The sequence below is a fragment of the Vanellus vanellus genome (genome assembly GCF_965231255.1).
Source record: "Vanellus vanellus genome assembly, chromosome: 1".
NCBI lineage: Eukaryota > Metazoa > Chordata > Aves > Charadriiformes > Charadriidae > Vanellus > Vanellus vanellus.
Genome location: NC_138905.1, coordinates 221,791,079 through 221,813,663, shown reverse-complemented (window position 1 = coordinate 221,813,663; position 22,585 = coordinate 221,791,079). Strand labels below are relative to the sequence as shown.

Genomic DNA, 22,585 nt, shown 5'->3' with positions numbered 1-22,585 from the left:
TTTGTGTTATGCTCATACGGATTCTGTAAATTAAAAGCAAAAATACTTAGCTGAGCTCCTCCCCATCTCTTACGGAGTTTGGTAGGTTTTTCAGGCCCAGAAAAGGCTGTGGTATGCTTCTAGCCCTAATGAATGAAGCTTCATCATTTCTGCTGACGTAAACGGGAACTGCCTGGGGTCCTCGGTGCCTGGGTTGAAGGATGGCTCTGTGGGTGAGGTACCGTAAGGCTTCATGTGATGCTGGGGAGGGAAACATCCGTCTTTGCCGAAATGCCAGAGGGCACGCTTTCCATTTTGTTTTTCAGGAGCATCCAGCCTGAAGACAAATCGTTTGCGGTGGGGATACAGTTCATGCTGCTGAGAGTTTTAGGTAAATTAAAGAGTGTTGAAATGCCGTCCTGAAAAACTGTGGCAGCTCTTGGGGATTCATGAGTATTTCATCCCTGAGCAGCCCCAGGGCTGCGGAAGTGCTGTTTGTTCAGACTTTCCGACTGGTCAAAGCCTGTCCTGAGCCAGGGAAAGATGCTGCCTTGCAGGGTCTGGGGGGGCTACACATGGTGGGGAGGGGATGAGGCATCTCCATGAGGGTACATCTATGCAGCTAAATAAAAGAGGGCAGGGAATAAGTTTATGTAGAGGAGGGTAGCCCTTGGCTGTGTGCAGGTACTCCCATGTTTGCCTCCAGCATATCAGGGTGGCTGCAAACCACGTCCTGCAATCCCACTAGTTATTTTTCCTTTGGTGAAAATTCATGTTCACCTGGAGGCCCCCAGAACGTGCCACTGCAGTCACAGGAAGGAGGGTACGTGCATGGTGCATGAAGGAGGCGAGCATCATTCCTGGGATGAGCGATAGTCACTTATGGTCCCTGGCTCTGGGGAGACCTCACAGCAGCCTTCCAGTCCCTAAAGGGCCTACAGAAGAGCTGGAGAAGGACTTTGTACAAGGGATGCAGTGATAGGACAAGGGGGAATGGCTTCAAGGTGGAACAGGGGAGATTTAGATGAGATATTAGGACGAAATTTTTCACTGTGAAGGTGGTGAGGCACTGGAACAGGTTGCCCAGAGAAGCTGTGGCTGCCCCATCCCTGGAGGTGTTCCAGGCCACGTTGGATGGGGCTTGGAGCAACCTGGGCTGGTGGGAGGTGCCCCTGCCCATGGCAGGGGGGTTGGAATTAGATGATCTTCAAGGTCCCTTCCAGCCTAAACCGTTCTATGATCCTATGATTATCAAAGAGCAATGAGATAGAAGGACCTTCTTTCATCTTGTTGGGGTGCAAACACACAACCAGCCCTTGCTGTGTTGTGCAGGACCAGTGGCTTCATGGGCAAGAAAAACCATCCCCAGCCACTTTCCACCCTAAGACATGGGAAAGTAACCAGGGTTGGGTCTGTCCCAACAGAGGTGCTCCCATAACATAACAAAGCCCCCCCTGACCCTCTGCTTCCAGCGTGGATGCCGGGGCCCGTTCTGTACGGCAGTGCCATTGACACGACCTGCATCCTCTGGGAGAAGAAGTGCGACAGGAAGGCAGCCTGCAGATACTACGACAATAACCTCTTCAGGCAAAGGTAGGGATGGGCGGTCAGGATAAGGGCTGGGGCTGCAGAGGGAAACCCAGGGGGAACGTGGCATGAGGCCACCTCCGACATGGGATAAGTTGTTGTATATGCCATGGTAAGCAAACAGGGACAACTGGCATTCCCTGGCCAGTGCTAACTCCCAGCGCTGCTCAGGAATGGTTTGGAGGGAAGTCATTGGCACAAGCCAAAACCATGCCAAGAACCCTGCTAACTTGATGGTATAGACCACAGAGGTCCATGTCCAGAAGCAGTCCCCGCATTATAGTAAGAAAAATCCTTCACTGGAACAACCTCCAGAGGGATGTGGTGGAGTCCCCTTTGCTGGAGGTTTTCAAGATGCGAATGGACAAGGTGCTAGATAATCTCATCTAGGCTCCCTTTCCCATGAAAGGTTGGACGAGATGATCTTCTGAGGTCCCTTCCAACCTGGGCTGTTCTATGACGCTATGACTACTTATTTCACAAGCATATGTACAAGCAGCCTGTCCTGACACCTTCTCTGTGGAGGTAATGCAGCAGCAGGGGTGACTCCAGCCTTAAAGCTGCCTGTGAGGTGGTGCAGGGTCCGTGCAGAGTGCCTTGCACCCTGGGGTTCATCTTCCAATAGAATAGCCCAGCTTGGCACACAGAGGACACCACATCCAGACTGTGCATGGTGGGGAGGCTGGAAGGGAGCTGTAGGTGGTCTTCAATCCCTGTTGCAAATTCATCGTTAAGTGACTCCCTGTCCAGTAGTTGCAGCAAGTCCTATTCACCCTCAACCCCAAGACATGTTTTTATATGCCTCCTTTTTACCAGGAGATATGATTTGTCAATGTAACACCAAAGAGAAGTAGCTATTCCTAGCTCTTCCTAGCTATTCCTCCTTCTCGGGAGCCAGGCTTGCATCTGTTGCTTGCCCACTGCTGAATGTGCCCAAGGGGCCCATCCCCATGTTCAATATCTGCTGGCTGCCTGGGGACATCGGGTGTTAGTGCTTGGCGCCCTGATTTCTTGTGTTTCCACACCACAGGTATCTTGGTCTCCAGTTTTTCTTTGAGGTGGGCGCTTTCCTGTGCTTCGTGACTGTGTATATGATTCTCAGACGGCAGGAGAGGGAAGCCGGTGACGCAGCAGAGGCAAAGACAAACCCAGAGAAGGAGAAACTGGCAGGAAACTCCATAAAGAGCCCAGAATCCAAAGTGTGATGCCAAAAATGTGAATTGAGATCTGTGTTCAGGGAGGTGAAGCCGTGTGAATCACCCCACACTTGAACTGTGAAGGATGGATGCTTGGAGAGATAGACGATGGGGCTGCTTCCTAATCTTCTGGGTGGGATGTCCGACTCCTGTAGTGCCATGGGAGTCTCTCTGTACGCTGTTCTACGCCTGCCACCTCCACCTCAATGGTGCAGCTTGCTCCTTCACGTGGACTAGTCCACACACATTAACCTTTGGGCACAGTCTTCTGGATTTATGTCCTCCAAAGCATTTGTTCCTGCTGACAGTGTTGGTGATAACAGCACAGAGTATTAACCACACAGCTGTAGAGTTTTGTGTTTTTTTTTTTTAAATAAATCATTTTTAATAAATGGTTTTGTACTGAACCCATATATCTCCATGAGTGATGGTCTGTCCTTGCCCCCAAAATGTCACTTGTGCTTGGTTCTTTTTGCTCTCGTGGTGTTAGATGGTCTCTCTTGCTTGAAAGCTTCATCCAGCTCCAGCTGACGTTGGTGGGAGTTTTGTCCCAGGCTGTGGACCGTTGCAAGGACCAACCCACATGCTTCACCCTGCCGCTGCGTAGATGCTGCTTTGGTGGCAAGGGGCAGGGATGAGGGTTCTGGGGAGGGCAGGACATCAAAAGGAACCTCAGGTCCAGCCCAGGAGAGAAACGCCGATACCCACAGCCTTGTAAGAGCTTTGGCAGCGTGGCCGCATTTTGCAGCAACGATAATAACCATTCTTATTTTTGCATTATCGGTACTTGCCACAGGAGCTTACTGAAGCATGTGAGTGTTAAGGCTCCTCCTTGTTTTCCAGACTGAGAAAGGCAGAACTTTTCCAAGAGATGCAGGACCAGAAAGGGAGGTTGAACCCAGCCCTCCTGCAGACTGGGCAGAGCTTGTGGCTCAGCCGTTTGACCACAGAGCCAGACGGCCTTGCTGCGCTTCTTGAAGGGGTTACTGTCAGATGCAGCCGTTAATTATGGAGAGAAAGTCGAGCCTGGTGTTATTTTGGTGCAGCTGCCTCTATTTTCTGCATTCTTCCCATCTCAGGGCTCCTTTCCACCCAAGCACAAATTGTGTCTCTGGTCTCACACCATCAATGTGCAACCACAGACCATTGGGTAATTTGTCATTTTTGGCTCCAGAAGGGAATTCAGTAGAGAAACCAGAACTTTTAAGTTCAGCCCAAATATGCAGAAGAAAAAAGAAATACACAGTGGAGAAACGTCATTAACACCTCACACCCTGGCAAATAGTCCTATGGTGAGGTCTGGAGTGTGCAGAGAAGTACGGTGGTGGAGAGTGAAAAGGCTAGTGGTGAAATGGCTGGTGTAGATATTCCGCCAGATTGTTTGCCCAGCCATTTTAAGAGACCCAATTAACATACTTCGGAGTGAGAGACTAATATTATTTTATTTTTTCAGGTTGGTTTTTTTTTTTTTTTGCATATTTTTGTGCAGTGCCTTTTTTTCATTGAGGAGATGGTTAAGAGAGTCTACAGCCCTGTTCACAGGTGTCTACACACAGAAGTGCCTTCTGGCTTCAAAGAAGGTGTTAGAAGACAGACGTGAGAGTGCATCCTGAAGAGATGTAGGTGGATCCATTCAAGGAAGGATGAGTAGCATATGCTCATCATGAGCACCAGAAAGCCAAATCTGGGGGAGTTTGGCACTATTCTGGGTTTTCAAGCCATGACTAGGCAGCATCTGTTTCTAAAACAGACTACGAATAGGAAGGAGGTTCTTTGGACAGGAGTAGGGAAGAGATGGGCCATGATGTTCACAGCGGTCCCTCCAGCTCTTGGCAGCCCATGGTTTTGTGGCTTCCTCGCTGCATCCGGTGGTGAAGAAGGTTCTTTCCTGGCTAAGCACAAGTCCTCAGCTGGCAAATGGTTTCATGTGTCGTTCAGTACAAACTCAAGTCGCTCCAGGGTACTTTCCAAACCACAACAAACTAATACAATTTATTTTGTCCGGCGTGGCAACTCAAGAGCTGCAATGCGCTTTGCCAGGGATAACCCAGGATAGGGTTGCAGAGTGACTTTATAAAGTCAGAAAGGCTGCACCTCCCCACCCTTAGGACAGCTGACATCAGATGGGGACCATGCTCCAGCACCGGAGCAGCACAGCCTGGCTGGTGGCCACTGCACAAATCCAAGGAGTCCTGGCCTCCTTGTTTCGGTCCACCAGCGCAATCCTTCTGCAGAATTGCGGCCGACCCTTTGCTCGTCCCGTGCTGCGTGGGTCTGCCTCGCCGGGCTGTGGGGCAGCGGTGGGGACGGGTTCAGGGGGTAGCTGCGCTCTTGCACAGCAGACAGCGTAGCACCAGACTTCTCCTGCTATAAGTCAGAGGGAGACCCTCAGAGGGATGACTGCAGTTTTTCTGAACCCCCCCCCAGATTGCAGCGGCTGTTGCTTAATCCTCACGATTACCAAAACAGTGGTGCTGCTTATAAGGAGGAGAAAAAGAGGAGGGGAAAAAAAAAAAACCCCTGACACAGCAATTTGTCTTGTAATTTTTTTCACAAACACCATTGTGCAAAAATAAACAGGGAGTTCAATGACCTCCCGTGGATTGGCGGTGCTATTTTGGGCAGCAGGCAGGCCACACCATCCCTCGGCCGTCCAGCTGGAGCGATGGCCAGGTCTGCTGGGCTCGTTATGGATGCAGAAGTGTCCCACAGGATGGCCTGGCCAGCTCAATCCCTGCATGGCCTGTTCTCACTCCTGGGCTCGGGACTCTGCATCCATTTTCCACTTGGAAAACTTCTGTTACATCATATAGAGATTTTTTTTTCAGGCAACGCACAAGCTGGTACAGCCTGAATTCTTCCTTTCCTCATTATCACTCCAGCAGAGGAGACTTCCCTGTAGGTAAGCATCCAAGGCAATCACAAAGAGCGTGTCTTAGCTTTGTGCTCAGCTATGGGCCTGTTATTATGCTTTTGCTGTGGTAATTTCCATTAATTTGGGCTGGAGTTTCTATAAAGAGAAATAAACCCACTTTTTTTCCCCTTCCCCTCCTCTCTGCTCTTTCAGAAGACTGTTGAAAGGGATTGACTTGCAAGAGAAGATTAAAAAGAGGCAGTTTTGGAGAGGCTAGCTCCCGTTGGCAGCAGGGGGGGAGATAAAACCCAGGAAATATGAAAAGGTTGCCAGCATCAAGGTGGGAGGAGTGTTTGATGGAGAGCAAAGGGCAGCCAGGTAGGAGGACTGAAAAAAATAAAATAAAATAAAATAAAAACCAGAAGCAAAGGAAGGTGTAGCATCAGCAAAATCCACCCTGTGCTGTTATGCTTTGCCAGGTTTTCCCCCGAGGAGACATTCCCCTGGAGACAGCTTAAAATAGATTTTATAAAGCACTTAAGAATATACCTTAGGCAACTGCCATAAATTGGATAGGGGAGGTTAACGAGGCAATCCAGCTGTGCCATAAGTCCATTGACTTGCTCCAGCCTTGCTCCTTTGTGCTCCAGGGAGGCTAAAGGAGATAACCTACAGCGAGGCAGGTATAGCAAGGATGTCCAGACCAGGAGCTGGATGCACTGTAGTACCAGGGGTCGCAGACCTGAAGATAAAACAGTGTCTTTAGGGCTGGTGAGAATTGCACAAGGTCAAAACGATGAATTAAAATGGGGTGGGGTGGGGTGGAGGCTGTTTCCCCAACTACAAGAAGGCTTTGCAGGGTGCAAGGAGGTTGGGTGGTGTGGCACTAGTTCCAGTAAAGGCAGCAAGCTGGTTAGCAGAGACAGACAGCTCTGCAGGAAAAAATCTCCAAGGCTAGGAACTGCTTCTGAGCAGAGTTATCACTTTTGAATCACCCTGTTCATGTCAATCCCTTGCAAATTAATTTGTGGTCTACAGCATCTTTTCATCATACGCTGACACTCGTTATACATATATTTTTAATGTGGTCGTGGTGGCCGGTCTGCAGTACAATACGCTCTCTAGTTTAAGCAGTCATTAAATATAGCATTGTAGGAGCCCCTCGAGAGCTCAACTGTCCTGCCTTGAGGGTCAGAAATCACAAAAATATTCTAAGAGACCTCTGGAGGTCATCTAGTCAGCAAGACCATCACCAACACTCTCAGGTTGACCAAAGAAGTGGTAGATGTCTCATCCCTGGAAATATTAAAGGCCAGGTTGGACGGGGCTCTGAGCAACCTGATCTAGTTGATGTCCCTTCTCATAACAGGGGATTGGACTAGATGGCCTTTAAAGATCCAACCCAAACCATTCTATGATTCTATGATTTTATGATTCCATGAAGACAGTCACAATTATCACCTGACCTAAAAAAACCTCCAAGGATGGAGATGCCACACAGTACTTGGTGACCTTTTGCAGGGCTGCACCACCTTTCTGGTGAAAAATGCTTGTCCAGCTTGAAGCTCCCAAACCACATCTTGTGGCTGTTGCCCCTTGTCTTGCTGGCTGCTGTGGCTGAGAATAGTTTAGCTCCATTCTCTCTGCCCTTCAGGTAGCTGTAGGATGCTGTTAGATTGCCCTTAGCATCCTTTCGGCTAGACCAAACAAACCCAGCTCCCTCAACCTCTTCCCATTGACCATGTGCCCCAGGTCCTCCCCAGGCCCCCTCTGTTTTTTCCCCATCCCTCTTGAACTAGGAAGCCCCAAACTTTTGACTATCACCAGGGCTGAGTATAGGGGATAAAAAAATCCCTCAAGATCTTTCTGCTGTTGGTCAGTGTGTGGTTTGCCCTTCTCATGATGAGAGTGGTATATTGGCCTATATTCAACTCAGCATGCACTGTAATCCTTTTTGGTGGGTCCTTACTCACCCAGGCAGTTCCCAGCCTGTACTGGTGAATGGCTTTATTTTGACCCAGGTGCAAAGTACCTCACACTTCTTGATGAACCTTCCAGAGGTTGCTTTTGACCCAGACATCACGTTTCTCAAGGTCCCTTTGGTTGAAGCTGTCCCATTCATCATCCCACCTCTTCTAATATAGTAACTCCTTCAGACTTGCTGAGATGCATTCTGCCTCATCATACCTACATACATTAGCAACCAATGATAGGACAAGGGGTAATGGATTCAAGCTGGAACACAAGAGGTTCCACTTAAATTTGAGAAGAAACTTCTTCTCAGTGAGGGTGACAGAGCACTGGAACAGGCTGCCCAGGGAGGTTGTGGAGTCTCCTTCTCCGGAGACGTTCAAAACTCGCCTGGACACCTTCTTCCTGTGCAACCTCATCTAGGTGTTCCTGCTCCGACAGGGGGATTGGACTAGATGATCTTTTGAGGTCCCTTCCAATCCCTAGCATACTGTGATACTGTGATACCTGTCATGGATGAAGATACTGGACAATATCAGCCCTGGTATTGGTCCTTGAAGAGCAATAATTCCCTTTGCTACCAGCCATCAGCTGGACATCATGCCATTGATCGCTACCCTCTAGCCTGGCAGTCCCACCAGCTTTCAGCCTAACATCCCTTTGCCCACAAACCTGCACCTTCTCAGCCTTTTCTGGTTGTCTGGGACTCAGATCATCACAGTTTTTCGGAGATGATAAAGAGTGACTTTGCAAAGATATTGGTCAGCTCCTTCATCACCCTCCAGTGAAACCCATCTGACTCCATGAATATAAATGTTCCAGCTTCTCTGAGCAGTCCTGCTGCTCCCCTGAGCTTTCCATTTACTTCCCCAACCATGCTGGGGCACACAAAGGTCTAGGAGATGGCTTTCGTCGTAAAGACAGAGGCTAAAAGGGCATGTTGAGAACTTCAGTCTTTTCCATAACATCTGATATCAGCTGTTTTCCCCATCCGTCAATGAAGTCACATTTTCACTGATCTTTTTTTGACAAGTAGAATACCCAGAGGATCCCTTCTTGTTACTGCATTGTCCTTCGTCGGTCTTATCTCCAGCTGGGCTTTGATGTGCTGGATTGTGTCCCTAAGAGCCGAGGCAATCCATTTGCACTCCTCCTCTGTTGCCTGTCCCCACTCCTGTGGCGTGTTCTCTCCTTGCGTTTTAGTTCATTGATAAGCTCCTTATCAATGGCCTTCCTCTGGAATTATTGTTCTCCCCGCCCAAGATCATGGCTTGTTCTGTGTTTCTTTTCAAACTGCCTCATTCTCCTGGGAACCCTCCATGGCTGCTCCTGGAAGATTCTGCCTAACAAGTGAAAATCTGCCCTGAGACATAATTGCTGTTCACCTTCCTTGCCTTCCTCCAGATCCTGAGCTCACCCATCTCATGACAGCTGCAGCTCCAGCTGCTTCTATTGGACATATTTGCTGTCAGTTTTCCTCCGTGATAGACCATCACCTTACTCAGCCCCTGTAGCGTCTGCACCAGGAAACTGTTACCTGTTTGGATTTTTCCATTTGGCTGGAAGGATGGAGATCACCGCATGGGTCCCCACTCCCTCACACCCTGAGTGCTATATTCATCTTTATTTGCTGGTGGTGTCCCCTGGCTGAGTCGGTGATGACTACATGGATAACAGCCAAGGGAAGCTGGAAATTTGGATAAGCCTTAGCAATTTTTTTCCACAACATCACGGATCTCAGCTCCAGGCAAGCAGCAAACCTCCCTAAATGACAAGTCTGGCCAGCAGGTAGGTACTTCTGTCCTGCAGAGGAGCCTCCAACCACTGGCACTGCTGCTGTAGTCACCTGAGGTCTCTAACAGCCTGAGGTTTCCAGCCCAGAACCTTCCCCTGATGGATCCAGTTCCTCCTCCTCTGTTACCAGCACTGAACCCATTTTCTTGGCAGATCTAACCCAGACCCATGCGTTTTTCATCCAGCCCCAACAAGCTTTCTGTGCCAACAGCTGCCCGGCTTCCCTTACTAGCCAGGAGAGCATGATGTTGGCAGAGCAATGGTACCCAAGATGATGAGGCACCACTCCAAAGTACCTCAACAAGTTACTGTCTGTCACCTTCAAACTAGAAGGAGATGGGACACTGAATTAAAGCTGGGCTAGCCCTCTCAGAGCTGGCCTTCCCCTTTGGCCCACGCTGCCCGGCCCAGTGGTCAGAGCACCGGGAAACCCTTCAGAGCAGCCAGCTCAAATCTTCTCCATGGCAAAATAAACACTCTTCCTCTTGTCTTTCCTCAGGAGACACAGGGGAAAACCTGGTTATCTTCTTGACAGCAACCTTTTTCTTTTAACTTATCCATTACCCCTTGACCTTCCCTTTTCTGGAGTAAACAAACCCAACAGATTCAACTTCTCCCTCCTAGGTTGTGTTTTCTAAACCCCTAATAAATCCATCACTGTCTCCTCTGGAGTCTCTCCGGTTCCTTCATATATCTCTGAAAGTGCACACTCAGCTCGGCACAGCTGGGACTTCCTCTGGGAGGGCCAGAACAGGGAAGTGAAGATGCTCAGTGCTAACACCCATGGAGGGCAGTTTCACCCCTCAAAACCCCATCCTCTGGGAGGGTCCACAGCACTGCAGCATGACTGTGTCCAAGACAAGGTTCTGTGCACCCAAGGCACTGCTCGGATGTGCAGGAGCTGGGGAAATGGCAGAAATGGGATGAAAGATGGTGTGAGGATCAGCATGACACGAAGAAGAGAGCATAGGGAGGAATTTGAAGTTTCCTCAAGCTTGGCCAAGGCCATCTCCTCCAACCCTGATAAGAGATAACCCAGACCTTCCGGCAGCCCCTTGCCAGGGGCCAGCCTTTATTCAATCAGAAGATGTGACACCAGTGTCCCAGCCAGGGATGATGCCTACCTCGTTACCAAGGAGTGACAAACAGCCCTGCAAACGATGAGAGCAGCAAATTCAGTAATTGTTCTTGTCAACTGTATTAAACTGAGACAGCTTAACGCAGCAATTCTTTGGGTGTCCCTGGCCAACACCCAGACTCCATCCATCCAGCAGCAGAGGGGGAGCTGGGTGCCTTGCATTCCTACCCAGCATAAACAAAGGCTCAAAAAGGGGCACAGCTCCATTTCCAGCGCTTGACATGATGAGGACCCGCTCATGACTGGGATAACCCTCCCCACAATATCTTACACAAGGCAGGGATGGAAACCAGCACCTCAAAATGGGAGTCACAAAAGCTGAGGTGCAGTACTGGGAGTTGCTTGAACCAGAAATACCGGGGAGGTGTGAGGGAGATCTCTGCCTAGAAAGCCATAGCACCTCTTTCTTCATCCAATTTACTCATGATTAGAGCCCTTGCTTGGGCCAGAGGAACCCAAATTCCAAAGCTCCATCTCCATGAGGGTTTTCAACACAATACATCTTGTAGGCAACTGCACTGCTGCCATTCCTGGCATTTTAACCCCTTCCCAGTAAACGGCCCATCTGCTGGGCTGTAGCCTTCAACCTGCAAATCATAGAATAATAGAATGGTTTGGGTTGGAAGGGACCTTGAAGATCATCTAGTTCCAACACCCCTGCCCTGAGCAGGGACACCTCCCACCAGCCCAGGTTGCTCCAAGCCCCGTCCAACCTGGCCTTGAACACCTCCAGGGATGGGGCAGCCACAGCTTCTCAGGGCATCCTGGGCAAATGTCTCACCAGCCTCACACTCAAGAATTTCTTCCTAATATCTAATCTAAAACTGCCCTCTTCAAGTTTGACGCCATTCATCCTTGTCCTATCACTACATAGAATCATAGAATCATAGAATCAGTGAGGTTGGACATAAGTCCCTCCCCAGCTTTCTTGTAGGTCCCCTTCAGATACTGGAAGGGGTTATAAGGTGTCCCCGGAGTCTTCTCTTCTCCAGGCTGAATATTCTGTTTTGGTTCAAATCTCTGCACGCTAAAGAAGAAAAAAATCAGCCGAGTTTGCCAAAGATTCAGCGAACCTGGTTCGTCACTGTCTTGTCTGAGTGGGGAAGGATCCAAGGCATTTACGGAGCTGAGAGCTGCTTTATAGCTAAGCACAATGCTCATTCTTCTGGAAAAGAGCACAGCTAAAGCTTTTAAATAACCTAGCATCCCCTTGGTCTATTTATCTCATCTAGATCTCTCCCTGACGGTGCTCCTGGCCACCGCTCTGCTGTAATCAAAGCCCAAAGGGTTTCTCCTGGTCGTCTGCTGCTGTTAAAGGGGCAGGTTTTTCATCAGAGGAGGTAGGGATGGTCCCATGTGGATTTGGTGAATGTTTGCAGAATGCCAACAAAAAATGTGTATCAAAACCCACTAAATGCTTCTATTAAAATTCACTCATCCTGCCTCTGGCAACCTGAAACCTGTTCCCGGAAAATGCTCATCAAAGAGACCCAGTTTGTAGCAAAAATACAGAGAATCCCCATGCCTGGCCATAGTCTGGGACTGAGGCAGATCTGTGAGAGAAAACCTATTCCCCAAGCTGAGGAAGAGGAAAGCAAACAATTCATATATGTATATACGAAAGGTGGAAATACTCATTTTTAGGAAGGTCTGGGAAGCTCCCACTAGGGTACTGAAAAGACCAGCCAAGGAATCACTGAACTTCTATCGATTAACCCCACAATCCACAGAGGTTGGGGGTTTCTGGAGGATCTTCGGAAGGGAAAACAGAGAAATCGGGCAGATCCAGACCAGAAAGATGCTGAAGCAATTGTTACAGCATCCGGATAATAATGTTGCAGACAGATAACATCAAACTTTTAATTTCTCTTTTGGGCAGCTATCTGGCCTATCTGGGGAAGCTGTGCCCCTTCTTGACTTAAGTAAGGATTTTGACCCTACCCCACCATATTCTCATAAACTAATTATCAGCACCATATGAAATTATCATGCAGCAAGGAGAAAAAGAAGGGGAAAGAGCATGCTTAATTGGAAAGCTTCACTTCCAGGGGTTACAGGTAGTTTACTGCCTACCCAAAAGGACTTATCCGGCAGAATCTCACTAGGGTCTGTCCTGTCTCTGGCACTAATCAATATTTTAATTAATGGCTTGGATGATGAGAGCAAGAGGAGCTAATAAAATTTCTGCCTGCGGTCACAAGTGCTGCGGATGGCAGGATTTGAATTCAAATCATTCACAGCAGATTGGAGAAGCGGCCTGAAATCGATAATGCTGGGATTCAACACCGAGAGAAAACTGATAGAGGGGGGCTCAGATGCAGAATCTGCCTGGTGAGAAAGGGGATGCGGCAGCCACCTCTCATACAGAGTAGCTGTAAGGAGGAGGGAAGATCAGTTGTTTCTAGGAGAAAAAACTCTCAGCTAGGGAAAAGGTGTAGGTGGAGGAGCAAGAAAAAGCTCCAACTGCAATGAGGTGCTCAAGCCGACTGTAGAGCCCCGGGTCCATCGATGGAAGGTTTTAGGAATGGGAGATGCAAATATCCGTCTGTCTGATCCAAAGTCATGGGGTGACTGTAGATAAAGGCAAAGTCCTTCCTTAGACAAATATATATATATGAGGCTGTTGAGCCTCTTCCAACCTGCCCTTCCCAGGCTCTACACAAGCGTTGAAGAGCAATGAAACAGAGGGGACGTCTCAGGACCTCGTGGGGATGCTGTGCAAGCTGGCACTGCTCAGGAGCTGGCAGCACAGCCGGAATCACCGTCGTGACGGTGTTGCCAGCTGTGTGACAGTGAGTGAACCTGACAGGCAACATGTTCAACCTGGTCACAGGAAATATTTTCCCAAAGAGCAACTTTTTTTCACCTGCACATCTCGCTGGTGGGTGGGAGAGCTAAAGCCAAGAGTTACTTGGGCTTTAAAAGGATGTAACATCCATATAGAATCATAGAATCACAGAATCATAGAATTGTCTAGGTTGGAAGAGACCCTTGGGATCATTGAGTCCAACCATCTACCCTACTTTACAAAGTTCTCCCCTACACCATATCCCCCAACACCACATCTAAACGTCTCTTAAACACATCCAGGGATGGTGACTCAACCACCTCCCTGGGCAGTCTATTCCGATGCCCGACCACTCTTTCTGGGAAAAATTCTTTCCTAATGTTCAGTCTAACTCTACCCTGTTGGAGCTTGAAGCCATTCCCTCTTGTTCTGTCATTAATGACCTGTGAGAAGAGACCAGCACCAACCTCTCTACAGTGTCCTTTCAAATAGTTGTAGAGAGTGATGAGGTCTCCCCTCAGCCTCCTCCTCCCCAAACTAAACAGTCCCAGCTCCTTCAACTGCTCTTCATAGGATTTGTCTGCGAGGCCCTTCACCAGCTTCGTTGCCCTCCTCTGCACTTGCTCCAGCACCTCCATATCTGTCTTGTATTGAGGTGCCCAAAACTGGACACAATACTCGAGGTGTGGCCTCACCAGTGCTGAGTACAGGGGCACAATCACCTCCCTACTTCTGCTGACCACGCTATTTCTAATACAAGCCAGGATGCCGTTGGCTTTCTTGGCCACCTGAGCACACTGCCGGCTCATATTCAGCCGCTTGTCAAGTAGAACCCCCAGGTCTCTTTCTGCCAGGCAGCTTTCCAGCCACACCTCCCCAGGCCTGTAGCGCTGCCTGAGGTTATTGTGGCCCAAGTGCAGGACCTGGCACTTGCCCTTGTTGAAACTCATGCCATTGATGTTGGCCCAATGATCCAATCTATCTAAGTCCCTCTGTAGAGCTTCCCTATCCTCCTGGGCATCAACACTCCTGCTTAACTTGGTGTCATCTGCAAACTTGATGATACACCCTATGTCCTTATTGAGATCATCAATAAAGATGTTGAACAGAAATGGTCCCAACACTGAGCCCTGAGGCACACCACTTGTGACCGGCCGCCAGCTGGATTTAAATCCATTGAGCACCACTCTTTGGGACCTTCCAGTCAGCCAGTGCTTGATCCAGCGGATCGTATGCTCATTCAGGCCGTGCAAAGCCAGTTTTTCCACGAGAATTGTATGGGGGACAGTATCGAATGCTTTTCGAAAGTCCAGGTATACAATACCAACAGCCTTTCCCTCGTCCAATATTCTGGTTATCTTGTCATAGAAGGAGATCAGGTTCGTCTGGCAGGACCTGCCTTCTATAAACCCATGCTGACTAGGCCTGATCCCCTGGTTGCCCATTATGGGGGTTTTGACGGCACTCAAGATGACCTGCTCCATGACCTTCCCTGGTATCGAGGTTAGACTGACAGGTCTATAGTTACCTGGATCCTCCTTTTTGCCTTTCTTATAGATGGGTGTTACATATGCCACCCTCCAGTCCGTTGGGACCTCCCCAGTTAGCCATGATTTCCTGTAAATGATGGAAAGCGGTTTGGTGAGCACGTCTGCCAACTCTTTCAGCACTCTTGGGTGTAGCTCATCCGGTCCCATTGACTTGTGTGCATCCAAACGGCATAGCAGGTCACCGATCTCTTCCTCTTTAATCGTGATGCTATGCATATAGATATGGGTAATGCCCAGAGTTACATCAGGCATGGTTGCAAATGTAAAAGGGGAGAAAATCTCATACTTCATAGCAGGTGGAGAGCCGGAGAGCTTTCTTTTGGGCCTTCTGCTCTGGTTGGTCCAGCATCTGAGACAGGTTGTAGAGCAATGCAAAACGCTGCTGTGATTTGGTCTGGCAGCACCCGTGTTCAACAACACGTGTCGTGGTCTTGTGGCTTGTTCCCCCGCTGGCGACATGAAAGAAAGCAGATCCTGACATGGAAACATGTAAGACAAATTCATGCGCCTTGTTGGAGATTGCTGCGCTGTGCAGGCAAGCATGAAAACAGCCTCTGGCACAGCCATCAGCTGGTTTGCTGCCTTGCTTTGGGGGTTTTGACCACACATCTGGGTCCGGGGATAGGAACAGATCCAGCACTCCGGGCGCTCTGCGAGCCCATGGACCCCAGGGTTTCAGCCAGGGTCCAAGAGTTTCTTGCATTGCAGTCCTAGTTACTCGGGTCAACATTTCCTGCTGCAACACCAGGGGAGGTGTGGGAGCAGATTTTGGGATCTTCCACTCCAGTAGCATGGACCCTATGGTGTCTTGATTGACAGAGACTATCCATGAGCAAGGCAATGTGAGGACCTATAGACCCTGTGATGCCCTAGCAGGTAGGGAATCACACCTGTGGGGCCTGATCTGATGCTAAGGGCATCCTGTTGGCCAGGAGAAGGACCTGGGGGTGCTGACTGATGAGAAGCTCAACATGAGCTGGCAATGTGTGATTGCAGCCCAGAAAGCCAACTGTATCCTGGGCTGCATCAGAAGTGTGGCCAGCAGGGCGAGGGAGGGGATTCTGCCCCTCTACTCTGGTGAGACCCCACTGGGAGTGCTGTGTCCAGCTCTGGAGCCCCCAACATAGGGAGGACATGGACAAGTTGGAGAGGGCCCAGAGGAGGCCACGGAGATGCTCTGAGGGCTGGAGCCCCTCTGCTGGGACGACAGGCTGGGAGAGTTGGGGGTGTTCAGCCTGGAGAAGTGAAGGCTCCAGGGAGACCTTATTATGGCCTTCCAGTTCGTAAAGGGGGCCTACACGAGAGCTGGGGAAGGACTTTGTACAAGGACATGTAGTGATAGAATGAGGGGGAATGGATTCAAAGTGGAAGAGGGGAGACTTAGATTAGATAGCAGGAAGAAATTGTTGACTCTGCGGGTGGTGAGCTCCTGGGGCAGGTTGCCCCGAGAAGCTGTGGCTGCCCCATCCCTGGAGGTGTTCAAGGCCAGGTTGGACGGGGCTTGGAGCAACCTGGGCTGGTGGGAAGTGTCCCTGCCCAGGGCAGGAGGGTGGAACGAGATGATCTTCAAGGTCCCTTCCAACCTGAACCATTCTGTGATTCTATGATTCCCAGAAGGTCTCATACTGAAGCAGCTGCAGCCCAACAGAAGTATTGCAAAGAAAGGATGACCTGCTTTTTCCATCGTACCAAATGAAAAGAGGAATGGGAGAGCCAAGTTATTTGTGGTTTCAGGAAGGATCTGTGCTGCTCCTCTGCTTCTCTCTGGCACAGCCAGATCTTGTTGCAACCAGTTAAAGAAGTGGCACAGATGCTTCTCCACTGCATAACAGTTATCAACTCCAAATTTTAACTTTCTACAGAGTTAACTTTCTAGAGAGTTTCAGCTTTCCAAGCAAACTTCAGTCATATAAACAGCTGGAGCCATGTGTGGACCCTAGGAGAGCCCACAAGAGCAGGGGGCAGGGACAGCACCACTACTCAGACAGAAGATCATCAAGAAAAGACTTTGTCCTGCAGGAAACATTGCTGTCATCTAATGGTTGGCTTTGCTCTTGGGTTTGGCCACTGACCCACCACCATTTGGGGTCTGCTCGGTGCATGGCAGGAAGAGGTAAGAGACAACCGCGCTTCCCAAAATGGTGCTTTTTCAGACAACAGGAACCATGAAAGAAACTTCTCAGATCCTGTGAAATGCTGCTGCTTGCTTGGGTGGGCTTGTAAGCAGTAGTTGCACCATCAGACCAAGACCAAGAAAATCACCCCTATTAACCATTGATCTAATGACTCCCTTCTTTGTTTCCTGCTCTGAAGTGCCGCATGGCATTTGACTGTCCTTTTCAAGTTTCTTGCATTGCAGTCCTAGTTACTCGGGTCAACATTTCCTTACAGAACTGTGACACCAAAGGTCACAGAGGACCTGCCATTTACAAACCTCCCTTAATTCATCTGAATCTCAAAATACTTAAAAAAAAAATTAAAAATTAATGAGCTGTGCATTGAAGAACGACCATCCCACTCATGGGATGCAGACCTCTCTGGGGTGACCTTTCTGTCCCTTGGCCAAGAGCATGGCAGGACAGGGGGGAGATGGCAGCTGCCTGAACACAGAAGAGTATATAAAGGCAGAATTTGCTGGGGTTTGGCCAAGATGCCGGCCTTTCATTATAAGAGTTTTAAGCTCGTATCATCCCTCTAAATTAAATTGGCATTTGCCAGAATTCACTTGCTGTCCTACGCGGAGAAGGTATGACCCCTTGCACTTCGAGGCATAAAATTATCTCCCCATGTTGCTCAATCGAATGCGTTTTCCTGCTGATTTCCGAGTGCCCTCTCTTCTTCCCTTCCAGTTGGGCTTACTTGAAGGTCCAAGACAAACAGAGCAGAATAAATCAGGAAGTCTCTTCTGTGTTTAGAGACAGGTTGAGTAATGATTACTCATGAAATATGAAATTCATCTTTGAAGCTTAATGTACTTATAACAAAGTTGTGCCAGAGCTTGTTGTTGAAGGCTCTGAAATTATTGTGGTGAGGGAACAGCATCCTTTATCCTCCAGATCTGATAAGAGCTGACACTGCGTCATTGAGCATGTTCCCAGCCTCACCCTAATCTGTTGCTTTCAGGGCGCTGAAGGACAGAAGTGCTTTCAGACGGTGCTGATAAAGGCCGCCGTAACATTTTAATCCCTCTCACCTCACTTTTCTAGTTAAAATGTCATTTGCTAAAGAGACCAGAACCTGAGATGGTTCCAAGCTCTGCACACCATTATAACTTTCTGAGCAAACTTCAGTGAAAAAAAAAAAATCACATTCCCTAACTAAAGTTGCTATTGAAACCTTCTTGCTGTTACAGCTGCTGTTAAAAAAGGTTTCCCTTTCCACCATCCCCACCTCCTGCTTCTCCCGGTGACGTGACCTAACTACACGTTGGTGACTGGATGTGTCCAAATTGCCCTCATAAAGTTTTGGGGAATCTGTGTTCAACTTTTTTTCCCCCAGCTTTTGGTTTCTCGTGACTGCAGGAGTGCTCTGGAGCAGAGGCTGGGCACAAAATACAGAGATACTCAGAAATCTTTGCAAGCAGGAGGACGAGCCGTCATATAAGGAGGATGTGGGTCTGACCAGGCTGAGACACAGTGGGTTTGCACATCACCCACTCCACCAGTCTCAGCTCTGTTCGTAGGCGGCTCTCGAGGGAGACCTTCAAGGTGGGATTTGGGAGAGGCAAGCGACATGCAGACAGATATCTGCAAATATTTGCAGATAGATTTTCCACCAGGAAACCCTGGAGAAAGCACAGAGGTGTGGATACAGCAGTGACCTAGGGGCTGAGAGGCTGGCATGGTGGGCAAGGACACACTGTGAAGGACCTTGATAGCATAGAAACAGAGTCTACACCTCCAGGGGTGGAGTAGAGAGAAAAAATAAGCATGTCAGAGCCCATGGAGCCTCCACAGAGATGGAGGGGAGGGAAAGGAGTGATGGAGAGGAATGGGTCATGATAGCCAAGGACAAGACTTCTTATCAGCTGTTGTGTCATGATGCCTTCAGAGAATCTCCAGAGAAGCAGGTCAAGGAGAAAGATCTTCTCTCTTCATCCCCTCAGCATTTCCAGCATGGGGACAGGAGACAGCAGCTGGTTTTGTGCCCTCGGGTGCGTCCCACCCTGTGCCTCCCAGGGTCTGTGACAGAGATGCTGAGGTTGGTCTGGGTGGAGGGTGGTGGGAAATGGCAGTTTGTGAAAGCACCTGCAGAAACACTAAAGCCAGGTGGATAGGGATGGGATGCTGACAAATGGGAATGCCACTGCCAATGACCAAACTGGGAACGCTAGGGAAAACCCTACTCCTACCCTGCCTGAGGGACACACTCCTGTACAGCCTCACACAACCACCCTTTGGTGCAGACTGGTGCTGGCAATGAGAGGGTGGCGAGGAGATCCCAGCTCATGCCCCATGAGCTGCCCTCATCCCGCCTTGTCCCACTGGGAGACAGGCTGGAGCCGTGCCTAGCCCCAGAGCAAAGAGAGGCAACAGCTTGGCCTAAGATTCACAGAAGCCAAAATAAACAGGATTTTGAGGCAAAAGTTACCCCCTACAGACACCTTTCAAAAAAAAAAAAAAGTTTGTCACTGCCAATGAAGAGGAACCCAAGAGAGATGGGAAGGACATAGATGGGAAGGACATTTTGGAGCCTTGATCTTCCTCATGGTGTGTCGATGATCCTGAGTGGACTGAGATACGCACACCTCAGTGCTGGCAGACATGTGGGTAGCAGAGAGTGGGTGGGTGAAATCTGGGAGCAAACGACTGAAATCCATCTGGATTAAAGCAAGTATCATCTTCCTTTCCAGAAGGTCTTGCATCGGGTCTTGTTGTGTCGATCTACATCTGCAGCAGAAAGAGGCACAGCTCTCGTGACTGTCCCCTCCAGCAGAGATGTGACACAGCCGAGTGTCCCAGCTCCGAGCTGGGGCTCATCCCGGACTGAAGATATTTAGGCAACGCATTGCTCTTGGACCCTGGTGATAATGACAGGCAAGCCCAGAGGAAATTACAGCTTTGCTGTTTCCAGGAAACTGGAGAAAAATTGTAATTAACAGCCTGGTGTGCCAACATCGCTCCCCAACATCCTGCCTGCAACGTCTCCAGGATTTCTTATACCTCAAGGGAGCAATTGCAGAAGTTCTGGGAACAGAGGACGCAGGAGTGAGACATATCTGAAAAAAGCCAGGACACTATGGCAGCTCAAGCAAGGCATCGGCTGTGGGGAGTGTGCTGCAAAGCCGGAACATCTCCCAGTGATGCCTGATCTCCTGCGTGGTTTCCACCATCCCATTCCCACCCCCCTGGACCTGTCCCTAGGGTACTGCTGTCACATACCCATTTTCCCAAGGCTGGGAGAAAGTGCAAGCTGTGCACGAAGCAGAGAAATGAGCCCGTGACTGATGAGGCTCATGATAATTTTCAAGCCACAGATGTCTTTCCTCACCCCCCTATACAGATGCTGGGATTCGATTCAGCTTCACATTAAATCCCCTAAATGCAGATGTCCACATGCCTCCGTGGACACTGAGTATATCAGCTCCCATTACAGCCTAGATTTTGCTATACAAACACAGCTGTGTAGCGTTATTTAAGACGCAAGGGTCCTAAATGTTTAAAATATGTCCCTGCGCGACCCATCCAGCAAGAGCATCCCATGGGCTGGCACGCACACAACATGCCGCTGCTACAGGGCCACCAAGCAGGGGCTACAGAAGAGGTTGTGGTGGACCAAGTCACAGAATCACAGAATCACAGACTGGTCAGGGTCGGAAGGGCCCTCTGGAGCTCCCCCAGTCCCACCCCCTGCCAGAGCAGGGGCACCTCCAGCAGTTGCACAGGACGGCGTCCAGGCGGGTTTGGAATGGCTCCAGAGGGGGAGACTCCCCCACCTCTCTGGGCAGCCTGTGCCAGTGCTCTGCCACCCGCACAGGAGAGAAGTCCCTCCTCAGGTTGAGATGGAACTTCCTATGGTCATTTGTGCCTGTTCCCTCTTGTCCTGTCACGGGGCACCACTGGAAAAAGACTGTTCCCATCCCCCCGGCACCCTCCCTTGAAGGATTTATAAGCATTGATAAGATCCCCCCTCAGTCTTCTTTACTCCAGACTAAAAAGCCCCAAGTCCCTCAGCCTTTCCTCAGAAGAAAGATGCTCCGGTCCCCTCATCATCTTTGTAGCCCTTTGCTGGACCCTCTCCAGCAGTTCCCTGTCCTTCTTGACCCGGGGAGGGCCAAACTGGACACAACACTCCAGATGTGGCCTCCCCGGGGCAGAGCAGAAGGGGAGGATGACCTCCCTCCACCTGCTGGCCACACTCTTCTTGATGCCCCGCAAGATGCCGTTGGCCTCCTGGTAGCACCAAGACGGTTTCTGCCTATGAAGCCTCTCTGGGAAAGGACAATGGGAGGAGGATGCACAAGGGTTAATGTAGGGCCTGCCCTGCCTCCTTCCACCAAGAAATTTTATGTTTATTTTTCTCCAGAAATGTAAAATAATACGTGTTTTCCAGGTTCCCAGAGGGAAACAGCTCCTTCCGCTTGTTTCTGGACTGGGGACCAAGAAGGTTGTGCAGGTGCTGGGAAATGCATGGGAAGGGGCCATTTCCCAGCACATCGCTTTGGGACCAGGAGCACATCCCACTGCGGGGTCCCCAGCCCACTCCTCCCACCCACGCAGTCCCCTCCTGCTCTCCCCTTTCAGGAGAGCACAAGAGTCCTACAGGCTGCAGGATTAAACCCTCCTGAAGGTAACAGCTCTGCTGTAATTGTTAAGGTTTAGTTTAGCACATACCAGACAAATGTCCAAGCCTTAAAGGACGCGGCTCTGCAAAACACGGGAGATCCGGAACGCCCTCAGATGCCATCGTGGTGGGGATGCTGGAAAGCAGCACATGCCGGGGCTGATCCGAGCCCCAGAGGGTGATGGAGGATCTAATCTCTTCTGGTCCACGCACAGCTGCAGCTTTAATTTAAAAGCATCTTCTGAGCCAGAGGACCTTACCCGTAGCCTGGGTGTAGTTAAATAATAGAAAAGGAGGAAGAAATTAGGCAGTAAATGTATATATTAATAATAAATAGGGAAGGAGAAAGAACTGAGGAAAAGCAAAGGCAAGAGTGAAACGAACATACGAAACGTGAAGTGGAAAGGGACCCAGGACACCACAGACTGCTGTGGAGGAGAAAGCTCGAGGTCCCCCTTGGCTTTATCTACTGGGGTCTACCATGAACTGGAGAGTCGCTGGCTCAATTTGGAGTCAGGTGCAGCAAGCACTGTGCACATTATCCCCTGGGGACTCCTTGCACGAGACAGGGCAACTTTGGGAATAAGAGCTGGGAAAGCCTCGTCTGGCTTTGAAGCCCAATGTCCCTCCACAGCTGCAGGATGAGTGTGAAGTTTTCCACTTCGTACAAGTGGTTTTAACTCCACCCATGAATAACCTCCATATGCTGCTGGCCGGCAAAGTGTGCCCACCCCTGCGAGGCAGAGCTCTCTGTCTTACGCAGCGGGGCAGAATTTTAAGCCATCAGAGTCCCGGTGTGGCTGTGTCTCTTGGGACCGGCTGCTGCACCTCAGCTGGGCTGCAACATCACCAGCCCTGGGATGACCACATCACCCTCAGCGTCCACCTCCATCAGCACCAAAGCATCAAGAACAGCCACGAACTGTCGAAGCACAAATGCAAACA

The 22,585-nt window shown here is 49.7% G+C and overlaps 1 protein-coding gene across 1 annotated transcript in view; it reads left to right on the top strand.

Moving 5' to 3' along the window:
- Nucleotides 1–3,169, top strand: part of SLCO2B1 (solute carrier organic anion transporter family member 2B1) — a gene marked incomplete at its 5' end in the record, with an annotated part of 56,099 nt that extends 52,930 nt beyond the window's left edge. The window contains 3 exons of the mRNA XM_082479998.1: nt 306–370; nt 1,452–1,572; nt 2,597–3,169. Of these exons, the coding sequence (XP_082336124.1) occupies nt 306–370; nt 1,452–1,572; nt 2,597–2,771 (361 nt within the window). The 3' untranslated portion in view covers nt 2,772–3,169. The remainder of the gene's footprint in view (nt 1–305; nt 371–1,451; nt 1,573–2,596) is intronic.
- Nucleotides 3,170–22,585: the final 19,416 nt, after the last annotated feature.